This window comes from Schistocerca cancellata, chromosome 3 (assembly GCF_023864275.1).
Source record: "Schistocerca cancellata isolate TAMUIC-IGC-003103 chromosome 3, iqSchCanc2.1, whole genome shotgun sequence".
NCBI lineage: Eukaryota > Metazoa > Arthropoda > Insecta > Orthoptera > Acrididae > Schistocerca > Schistocerca cancellata.
The window spans coordinates 745,508,477-745,520,727 of record NC_064628.1 but is presented as its reverse complement, the minus strand read 5'-3'; the positions used below and the strand labels follow the sequence as shown (position 1 = coordinate 745,520,727).

At 42.2% G+C, this 12,251-nt stretch overlaps 1 protein-coding gene across 1 annotated transcript in view; it reads right to left on the bottom strand.

The window, feature by feature from the left end:
• Nucleotides 1-2,039: 2,039 nt before the first annotated feature.
• Nucleotides 2,040-12,251, bottom strand: part of LOC126177000 (uncharacterized) — a 548,346-nt gene continuing 538,134 nt past the window's right edge. The window contains exon 7 of the mRNA XM_049924215.1: nucleotides 2,040-2,538. Coding sequence (XP_049780172.1) covers nucleotides 2,429-2,538 — 110 coding nt within the window. The 3' untranslated portion in view covers nucleotides 2,040-2,428. The remainder of the gene's footprint in view (nucleotides 2,539-12,251) is intronic.

The window sequence follows — 12,251 nt, the reverse complement described above, 5'->3', positions numbered from 1 at the left end:
GTTTCAGCCTATTGTGAGCTTTTTGTTGGATTGTAACAGGGACCTTTGGGATTTATGGAGTGCAAGTCACAGGGCAAGGAAAGTGGTATCATCAGCATACTGAAGAAAATAGGCTGGTGGAGGGGTTTAGGCAATGTATGCAAAAACAAAGCGATATGTAGGATTACTGATGCCATGTTCTATATGAGCACTTAAGCCACTGTAAGACCAATAGACATGACATGTATTTTCACACCACTCAGTTGTAGATAAATTTGCATATCCTGTCCTCTTGTACCTTACAGCTACGTCATCACATAGAAATCAGTATGCTGTTAGCAGATGTAAAATGATTTATACAACTTTTATCGCTGGAATATACTATTTCTGATAAGTGGACAGGAAAATATTACTTATCGATATATTTTCGCACCAATGGCTTCAGTGAACATGTAAACAGTGTGGTAGAACATTTATTTATAAGACTACGTGTTAAGAATCACATCACAATTTACACATATAACGACATGCAGAGCTTTACGCTCGTTTGATATTACTATATTCCTACAGTGAAAAATCTCAGTTTTGACACTGACATGTATACATGTTAGAGGACTTTAAAGTCTGACATTGGCTGAATCAAAGTATAAGGGACGTGTTGTTTTCACATTTCTTGTGTAATATGCTACTATTTGAATGATACATTTGTGTGACCCTGTATATACACCCAGCTCTTCAATTTTTGTATCTTTTAGCTTTTACAGTACCACTTGGTAATGGCTCAAAGACCGAAATCATAATAGTGAAATAAATAACTTCTACAGGCAGTGAGAAATATGATTTCCTTAATAAATGCTGTTCATTGCTTTGGTTAAGTGTATGACCCTTTGAGTCTGTCACAGTTCCAGCCCATACATTGATGATTAAGTGAACCTCGTGCCTCCCCTTTATGATTGGTTGAGGATCTCCACCTGCCTTCATTTGTGAATTGTGGTAGTTTACTAAGCTATCTCTAGTGAATCTCGCCTCATTTGTAAGTAAAATACATAGTATGAATTGCAGATTTTCAGTGGGCCATATCTTGTTTCCAGATATATCATCAAGTGTATTTTTCTTATACTTTTGACCAATACTGTTTCCTATAGGAATATGTAACAATTTCTTAAGAAGAAAACACGCTATATATTGCAGCAGAACGAATTTTTAAGAATGGAAGCATACCGAGTTTCTTGCATTTTCCCAATACAAATAATTCTAGCTCAATTATTTTGCAACATCGATCATTGCAGAAGGTAATAAATGCTTTATATAAAAAAGATTCTCTGCATTATCATTTCTGCATTTTTTAGTGTGGTATAACCAAGAAAAAAACAATAATCCAAGAAAAAAAACTGACCATCTGTCATCCCAGTATATAACGTGCATCAGTTCTGTTAAGCCTAAGGTGTGATATTTATGAATGTGGTCTTTGAATACCACATCGAACAGATTGTGGGACTAACACATGAAAGCGTTCCCTGGGCCCAATACGGAGCTTGGTCTGGACACTCTGCTGCACACTGAGATTCTCATAGTATTATCAATATTTCTCTTATGGTATTTATTTACATATACTACTAGTAGATACACAGGAGGAGTGATCGACACGGGGTGTACATTTCTCTCAAACCAGAAGACAATTTTAAATAATGCCAAGCCAACAGTCTACAGCTCGTGGTCTTGCAGTAGCACTCTTGCTTCCTGAGCACGGGGTCCTGAGTTTGATTCCTGGAGGGGTCAGGGATTTTCACCTGCCCCGAGATGACAGGGTGTTGTTGTGTCGTCTTCTTCACCACCATTCACCCCCTTACGGTCGCAGGAAGGCAACGGCAAACCACCTTCATTAGGACCTGGCCTAGTACGGCAGTGTGGTCTCCCACATCATTCCACTACGCTCTGCCAAGAGGCATGGGACATAATTTCCATTTCCAATCCATCAGTCGCACATTAGTTTTATGAGGTGTTGATAAAAACAAGAGTTACATCATAATTTACCGAAATAACACTTTATTAATCCGACATATCAATATATTAGAAGGTATATCATATATAGTTAATTAATTTTGTTAACAATTATCAATATTCCAAGTATTACACCTAATCAGGAGCACACATCAAACAAACTTGGCACAAAATTCTCACTCACAGAAGACATTTGAATCTTAAGACACGTAGAGGAATGAGTATCTCTCGAAATGGACTATCAACAATATTTTGTAATCTGTACTGAAGTGTTAGTGGTGGAAAGTGAAGTGGTTAGTTTCACAATGTTGATAACGGCGAGGGAAATACGAGGAAGATCACGATCGTCTTTGCACAGCGGGTGGCAGGTGCCGCTCGCCACCGAACACGAGTTTATTGTCACTGGAACTACTGCGCAGGCCCCACGTTTCTGGAGCGCAGAGCGCCGTCATGCGCATGCGCCGGATACACCGCGCACCAGCAGTAACGCCGCCAACAGTGACGTCAGCAGCAGAGCGCGCAGCGGCGGCGGGCGAGCGCACCCCGCCGATCCCTGGGCTGCAACAACATTCCGAAAGAAGTTAAAAAAAGGCATTGGCAGAAATATGTCAGAAACAGTAGCGTAACTGGAATATATTGCTTTCAGAATACAACAATCACGTTTTATTCAAAAGTTATCAAATGTTGAACAATACTCTTCAAGGTTACAAAGATGGGCGATTAGAAGTCTTCATACGACACACAAAGAGAAAATTGGGCGAGTGACATTTCAGACAAGAAATTTATTTTTGTTGGGAAATTTGTGAGGCAAATTCAAGTTGGGAGACTTTTATACAGTATGTAAGTAATGTGTCTAATTTTGGTGACCACGAACCGTTCCAGCGATATCGCTGTGTAGGTGACTTGTGCACACTTGCCGAATAAGGCAAGAGGTGGCACGGAATACTATGATGCCAGTAGTCGTTCTGTGGCAATGCGGAGGAAGTCCGCCGGCCGAAGTGGCCGTGCGGTTAAAGGCGCTGCAGTCTCGAACCGGAAGTCCGCTACGGTCGCAGGTTCGAATCCTGCCTCGGGCATGGATGTTTGTGATGTCCTTAGGTAAGTTAGGTTTAACTAGTTCTAAGTTCTAGGGGACTAATTACCTCAGCAGTTGAGTCCCATAGTGCTCAGAGCCATTTGAACCATTTTTGGAGGAAGTCCGGTATAGGTCCACTAAGGGATCATTGCGGGCCAGATGAAACGCCTTGGTCTGGTGAGATGGTGAGTTGTCTTGTGACAGCGAGAGCGAGAGCACCAGCAGCAGCACAGTACTGTTTGTATAAAGCGTTTATTTTGCATTTTGTTTACGACCTTCCACTAAGGAAGGGATTCTATTTGTGTTTATCTGCTCTGCATAGTAACTAACAGTTCTTGATAAAACTTTACGTAGTTTTCGTGTTAGATTTCTTAGTGTTTTCTTGATCGTTTAGAACAGAAAGCGCCCTAAAACCGTCTTTGTTTGTTTCGCGGCCGTTAGCCACTAGTCACTTGAATCAGCAGTTGTCTTGTGACAGCGAGAGCGAGAGCACCAGCAGCAGCACAGTACTGTTTGTATAAAGCGTTTATTTTGCATTTTGTTTACGACCTTCCACTAAGGAAGGGATTCTATTTGTGTTTATCTGCTCTGCATAGTAACTAACAGTTCTTGATAAAACTTTACGTAGTTTTCGTGTTAGATTTCTTAGTGTTTTCTTGATCGTTTAGAACAAAAAGCGCCCTAAAACCGTCATTTGTTTGTTTCGCGGCCGTTAGCCACTAGTCACTTGAATCAGCAGTTGTCTTGTGACAGCCAGAGCGAGAGCACCAGCAGCAGCACAGTACTGTTTGTATAAAGCGTTTATTTTGCATTTTGTTTACGACCTTCCACTAAGGAAGGGATTCTATTTGTGTTTATCTGCTCTGCATAGTAACTAACAGTTCTTGATAAAACTTTACGTAGTTTTCGTGTTAGATTTCTTAGTGTTTTCTTGATCGTTTAGAACAGAAAGCGCCCTAAAACCGTCTTTGTTTGTTTCGCGGCCGTTAGCCACTAGTCACTTGAATCAGCAGTTGTCTTGTGACAGCCAGAGCGAGAGCACCAGCAGCAGCGAGTACTGTTTGTATAAAGCGTTTTTGTACTTATTTGCTGCGCTTAGCTTTTAAATAGTTTTTCTGGGAAAACCTAGCGTAGTTTTCGCGTCTCGTATTTCAGTGAGTGTTTCTTGATTATCAGAGTAGCTCATCAGAAGATTATCTTGGGAATTTGTCACCGTATAGGGTAGGGTAAACATAGTCATGTGTAGGGACTGTGGTTGTTGTGAGCGGACGCAAGGAGAATTGGCCACTCTTCGGGGGCAGGTGGAGGCTTTGTCTGTTAGGCTCATCGAGCTCGAGGCGCAGGCGTCGGCTCGTAGTGGCGTTGGGGCAACTGTGGTGAGACCTATGCCTACTTCGGTGGCCTTGGAATCACATGGAACCCCTGATGTCGCTGCGTCTTCCGGCAGTGAGCATCTTACCGGTCAGCCATCACTCCAGGGTGAATGGCGGACAGTGGTGGGCTCTCGCGTGCCTGGCCGAAAGGCGAAGGTGGGATCTGGCCGCGTGGCAGCTGCCTTACCCCTTTCCAACAGGTACGGGGTGCTTCCTAGTGGTGATGACATCGTTTCCGAGCCACCACAGGATGCCTCGCCTGTTGGGCCAGTGGCCGATTCTCCGGCAAGGTCCCGACAGTCACAGAGGGCGGGCCTATTAGTTATAGGGAGCTCCAACGTTAGGCGGGTTATGGAGCCCCTCAGGAAAATAGCGGGTAGGTCGGGGAAGAATGCCAGTGTGCACTCGGTGTGCTTGCCGGGTGGTCTCGTCCGTAATGTGGAGGAGGCCCTTCCGGCAGCTATTGAACGCACTGGGTGTGACCGGCTGCAGATAGTAGCACATGTCGGAACGAATGACGCCTGCCGCTTGGGTTCTGAGGCCATCCTTGGTTCCTTCCGGCGGCGGCTGATTTGGTGAAGACAACCAGCATCGCACGCGGAGTGCAAGCTGAGCTTAATATCTGCAGCATAGTGCCCAGAGTCGATCGCGGTCCTCTGGTTTGGAGCCGTGTGGAGGGTCTAAACCAGAGGCTCAGACGACTCTGCGACTATAATGGTTGCAAATTCATCGACCTCCGTTATTGGGTGGAGAACTGTAGGGCCCCCCCTAGACAGGTCAGGCGTGCACTACACACCGGAAGCAGCTACTAGGGTAGCAGAGTACGTGTGGCGTGCACACGGGGGTTTTTTAGGTTAGAGGGACCCCCCCTTGGGCGAAACGATAAAATACCTGACGGCTTACCAGAGAGGACATTATCATCGTTGATAAAGAACGTCCGTCCTCAGAGACCAAAAACAGGAAAAGTTAACGTAATATTGGTAAACTGCAGGAGTATCCAGGGCAAGGTTCCTGAATTAGTATCTCTTATTGAAGGAAATAGTGCGCATATAGTATTAGGAACGGAAAGTTGGTTAAAACCGGAAGTGAACAGTAACGAAATCCTAGACACAGAATGGAATATATACCGCAAGGATAGGATAAACGCCAATGGTGGAGGAGTATTTATAGCAGTAAAGAATTCAATAATATCCAGTGAAGTTATTAGCGAATGCGAATGTGAAATAATCTGGGTTAAGCTAAGTATCAAAGGTGGGTCAGATATGATAGTCGGATGCTTCTATAGACCACCTGCATCAGCAACCTGCAGAACGTCGTGAAGAAGTTTCGTGATCATACTATTGTAATAGGGGGAGACTTCAATCTACCAGGTATAGAATGGGATAGTCACACAATCAGAACTGGAGCCAGGGACAGAGACTCTTGTGACATTATCCTGACTGCCTTGTCCGAGAATTACTTCGAGCAGATAGTTAGAGAACCAACTCGTGAAGCTAACGTTTTAGACCTCATAGCAACAAATAGACCGGAACTTTTCGACTCCGTGAATGTAGAAGAGGGTATCAGTGATCATAAGTCAGTGGTTGCATCAATGACTACAAGTGTAATAAGAAATGCCAAGAAAGGAAGGAAAATATATTTGCTTAACAAGAGTGATAGGGCACAAATCGCAGAATATCTGAGTGACCACCATCAAACGTTCATTTCTGAGGAAGAGGATGTGGAACAAAAATGGAAAAAATTCAGAAACATCGTCCAGTACGCCTTAGATAAGTTCGTACCGACTAAGGTCCAAAGCGAGGGGAAAGATCCACCGTGGTATAACAATCATGTACGAAAGGTACTACGGAAACAAAGAAAGCTTCATCATAGGTTTAAGAGTAGTCGAATCATAGCTGATAAGGAAAAGCTGAACGAAGCGAAAAAGAGCGTAAAGAGAGCAATGAGAGAAGCATTCAACGAATTCGAACATAAAACATTGGCAAACAATCTAAACAAGAACCCTAAAAAGTTTTGGTCATATGTAAAATCGGTAAGCGGATCTAAATCCCCTATTCAGTCACTCGTTGACCACGATGGCACCGAAACAGAGGACGACCGAAGAAAGGCAGAAATACTGAATTCAGTGTTCCGAAACTGTTTCACTGCGGAAAATCGTAACACGGTCCCTGACTTCAGCCGTCGCACGGACGCCAAAATGGAAAATATTGAAATAAACGATATCGGAATTGAAAAACAACTGCTATCACTTAGTAGCGGAAAAGCATCCGGACCAGACGAGATACCCTTAAGATTCTACAGTGATTATGCTAAAGAACTTGCCCCCTTTCTATCAGCAATTTATCGTAGATCGCTGGAAGAACGTAAAGTACCTAGCGACTGGAAGAAAGCGCAGGTCGTTCCCATTTTCATCAGATGCGAATAATTATAGGCCTATTTCGCTTACGTCAATCTGTTGTAGAATAATGGAACATGTTTTGTGTTCTCGTATTATGACGTTCTTAGATAATACAAATCTCCTTCATCATAACCAACATGGATTCCGCAAACAGAGATCATGTGAAACTCAGCTCGCCCTATTTGCCCAAGAAATTCACAGTGCCGTAGACACTGGCGAGCAGATTGATGCCGTATTCCTGGACTTCAGGAAGGCATTTGATACGGTTCCGCACTTACGTTTAATGAAAAAAATACGAGCTTACGGAATATCGGACCAGGTTTGTGATTGGATTCAGGATTTCCTAGAAGAAAGAACACAACATGTCATTCTTAACGGTTCAAAATCTGCAGATGTAGAGGTAATTTCGGGAGTACCGCAAGGAAGCGTGATAGGACCTTTATTGTTTACAATATACATAAATGACTTAGTTGACAACATCGGTAGCTCCGTGAGGCTATTTGCAGATGACACGGTTGTCTACAAGAAAGTAGCAACATCAGAAGACTCGTACGTACTCCAGGAAGACCTGCAGAGGATTAATGCATGGTGCGACAGCTGGCAGCTTTCCCTAAACGTAGATAAATGTAATATAATGCGCATACATAGGGGCAGAAATCCATTCCAGTACGATTATGCCATAGGTGGTAAATCATTGGAAGCGGTAACGACCGTAAAATACTTAGGAGTTACTATCCGGAGCGATCTGAGGTGGAATGATCACATAAAACAAATAGTGGGAAAAGCAGGCGCCAGGTTGAGATTCATAGGAAGAATTCTAAGAAAATGTGACTCATCGACGAAAGAAGTAGCTTACAAAACGCTTGTTCGTCCGATTCTTGAGTATTGCTCATCAGTATGGGACCCTTACCAGGTTGGATTAATAGAAGAGATAGACATGATCCAGCGAAAAGCAGCGCGATTCGTCATGGGGACATTTAGTCAGCGCGAGAGCGTTACGGAGATGCTGAACAAGCTCCAGTGGCGGACACTTCAAGAAAGGCGTTACGCAATACGGAGAGGTTTATTATCGAAATTACGAGAGAGCACATTCCGGGAAGAGATGGGCAACATATTACTACCGCCCACATATATCTCGCGTAATGATCACAACGAAAAGATCCGAGAAATTAGAGCAAATACGGAGACTTACAAGCAGTCGTTCTTCCCACGCACAATTCGTGAATGGAACAGGGAAGGGGGGATCAGATAGTGGTACAATAAGTACCCTCCGCCACACACCGTAAGGTGGCTCGCGGAGTATAGATGTAGATGTAGATGTAGATGGACTGTGAGAATATACTTGTCAGGTGCGGGTCGTCCTGTAGCTGCTTTGGACTATGATTAATGTGGTGAGCTGGAATAACGAACTGTGGGGGACTGTGCTGCGGTTGCGGCTTATTAAAAATGTTATACAGTGTCCTCGCTGCAGCCGTCGAATTTTCAGTGTGTACTCCTTCTGGACATTCCAAGGTTTGAACTGATAGGTTTACTCTCACCGTACACTAAAGAGCCAAAGACGTTGGTACACCTGCCTAATACCGTGTAGGGCCCACGAGAGCACGCAGAAGTGCCGCAGCACGACGTGGTATGGACTCGAATAATGCCTGAAGTAGTGCTGGAGGAAATTGACACCATGAATCCTGCAGGGCTGTCCACAAATCCGTAAGAGTATGAGGGTGGAGATCTCTTCTGAACAGCATGTTGCAAGGCATCCCAGATGTGTCGAATAATGTTAATGTCTGGGTAGTTTGGTGGTCAGAGGAAGTGTTTAAACTCGGAAGAGTGTTCCTGGAGCCACTCTGTAAGTGTGAGGTATCGCATTGTTCTGCCGGAATTGCCCAAGTCCGTCGGAATGCACAATAGACATGAATGGATGCTAGTGATCAGACAGGATGCTTACATACGTCAACTGTCAGAGTCGTATCTAGACGTATCATGGGCTTCAACTGCACACTCCCTACATCATTACAGAGCCTCCACCAGCTTCAACAGTCATCAAAGGTACACGAGTGGACCCTCGGCTCCGGAAGCCATAGCGATGATGTTTCGTTGAATAATTCGGTCGCTGACACTTGTTTATGGCCCAGCTTTGAAATCTACTGCAATATGCGGCGGGGTTGTACTTCTGTCACGTTGAACGATTCTTTTAAGTCGTTCTTGCAGGATCTTTTTCCGGCAGCAGCGATGTCGGAGATTTGATGTTTTACCTGATTCCTGGCATTCATAGTACACTCGTGAAACGGTCGTGCAGGATAATCCCCACTTCATCACTACCTCGGAGATGCTATGTCCCATCGCTCGTTCGCCGACTATAACACCACTTTCAAACTCCCATAAATCTTGATAACCTGCCACTGTAGCAACAGTAACCAATCTAACAACTGCGCCATACACTTGTTGTCTTATACAGGCGTTGCTGACCGCAGTGACGTATTCTGTCTGTTTAAATATCTCTGTATTTGAATACGCGTGCCTATTCCAGTCTCTTTGGCACTTCAGTGTATTTACTGGGCAAGTTTAAATTTGAAAAAAATAGTTATAATACTGTTTTGGTTCCCTGTATTGTTATCCAGTGGGCACATTGTAGTACATAGTAAGTGCACATATGGAAGTTTATGTCATTCCAGTTATCTAATTTCACTTCTCTGTTTGTTGTAGAAACCTCGTTATACTCTCTGCATTGCTTACCGTGCTAGCATGGTATTGTTTCTAATTGCAGACACCCTCTTGTCGAGGTGACGGAATGGTGCGTTTTCTCGCTGCATTTCTATAATGGTGGTACACGAATTTTTCAGGATTAAAATTTCTGACAAGGATTTTTGCAGCTTTGTATTTCTTCAAAGTTACTGGAACTCTTTAGCAATGATTAGGAATGATTAGATACTATTCTTAGATACTATGCTTAGGTTGTTATTTATGTTTATTTTATTTTTTGTTTATTTATTTACAACATGATCCATTACAATATTTCCATTACAATATTTGTATGTATGTATGTGTGTGTGTGTGTGTGTGTGTGTGTGTGTGTGTGTGTGTGTGCATGTCAATGTGTGCGCACGCAGAGGGTACTGTAATATACTGTAATGTTTGTGTTTTATGATGATGATGATGATGATGATGATGATGATGATGAGAGAAGGGAGACGCAGCGAAAATTTTCTTCACCCCATGGAATTTTTCCACCACCTGAGTTGAGGCCCGCCATAGCATTAGCGACCTCCGCCGCGGAGGTGGATTATTGCTATTCCTGTGTTTTCTAAACTCTAATGCACAGTATTACTTAAAAGTTTATTGATGCTTATCTCGGAAGGTGTGGCTGGATGTATGCTAACGATAAAAATTTTCTGTCGAAAGCTTGAATTTCTGCTAGTAGTTTCACATTACACAGGTTCAATAAAAATTGTTTACTGTTACGATGTCTTATGTGATTTGATGCACAAGCAGATAAACGAAAAGCTCCTTCTTTATTAAGAAAGGAGGAAAGGTATCTGTAGGATATAGGCTTCTTTGATAATTTTATTGCCTTTTACAGTATTGTTAATGTTACTGTGATTTGATCCACTGTGTTCGCTTTAAATGAATGTTTTTATTGAGCTGAAGTTTTAGTAATGTATTTCTTAAGTACCAAAGAATGAAAGCTTTATTGCAATAAGCGCTGTGTTAATAACTCTAATATCTCGAGAGAAGGTTCAGCAGAATTCAACAAAGGAAACTTATTTCCTGATCAACCTGCTTAAGTGGGCTAAAGACTTTAACAGAGTTTCTGTTTAAGTAAATTCTTTCACTACCACAGTGTAATAGTTTAATTTAGATAAAGAGAATAACTAATGCACTTTTATAACGATTACCGACGAGAACATTCCTTGATGGGGGGAATAAAGTGGTGGAAGAGAAGCAGGGAACTTTTATTTTCATCTTGTAGATAAATACAGTGGACTCGACTTTTCCCATGAAGATGAAAATCCCATTCAGTACTGTAGACCTGAGAATTGTGTTCAGAGCTCCAGTTAATGGGGAATAGTGTAAGTAATAATTAAAAGAAATAGCTGATAGAAAATGGTGTGATAGTGGTCCTTGACTCAATAGGCTTTGGAGTCTTATCATATTGAATCCGACGTATGTTGTAATGGAAGAAATATCTCTTATAGCCGAAAAATTGGGTCACCGGAATAAAAGGAGTACCGCTGGCTGCATTATAAGGTTATGACTTATATATTCCATGCATTTGCGAATGTTACAAACTGAAGATTGTAAAAGATGGATTTTCGCTTTTCAGTTAATCGAGAGATGAATTATAAAAAGGCAAAGCTTTCATCAACCCCAATACATATTTGAACAGCGCGATGCTTTACTAGCTACCGTATTATTGGAGATGGAATGCCTTTCGGTCTAAGGCGCTGCAGTCATTGACTGTGCGGCTGATCCCGGCGGATGTTCGAGTCCTCCCTCGGGCATGGGTATGTGTGTTTGTCCTTAGGATGGTTTAGGTTAAGTAGTGTGTAAGCTTAGGGACTGATGATTTTAGCAGTTAAGCCCCATAAGGTTTCGCACACTATTTTCTTTCTTTCTTTCTTTCTTTTTCTTTTTTTCTTTTTTTTTTAATTCCTTTGCGGTACTCCGATCTTCGAATTGACTTACCCAGCCTGTTTTGAAGGGACCAACACTTTAACATGGAATCTGATCCCTGGTACCCCTCAGCATTACCCACATTACAAACAATTCCAGAGGTGATTCAAGTGATATAAATGACAGATAACAATCCTAGGACAGGCCAGGGATCAAAATCCGAAACGTTGGGTCCATAGTCTGGCAGCTAACCACAATTATTGTGGAATATTCTGAAATATCAGGTGAGTCATTATTCGTTTCCAATGTGAAATAGAAAAAATGAAAGATGAATGAAGAGAGCATCAAGAAATTAAATTCATGATTGTGTTTTCTAAACAACCAAATAATTTATCTATAAAGTATCTAATTAATAATAGAGAATTTGCAGCCATTAATAATTTGAGGATAACAAATTACTTTTATAAACATAAAAATACCCATAAATTCACTTTGTGTTCTAAAGGAAGCAGGTCAATCATCGATTACATCCTCAAAAATTACAAAACCAAATCCTTACTATAAGATACTAGTGTGTAACGAGGGTACAGTATATGTTGCCCTTGTATCCAGCTTTGCATACATAGTAGATTGTCAGCCACTTCATTCTGTATTGTTGGACGTTTTCTCCTATTCCTAGAACAAGGGGCAGCTCTCTTACACTGATTTCTTGTGATCTTCTGATATGTATCCTGCCAAATGTCTTAGAAGTCTCATTTCTGACGCTTCATTTCTCTGTAATTGTTTTTCCACAGAGTAGCATAGGTGCAGTCCTGGT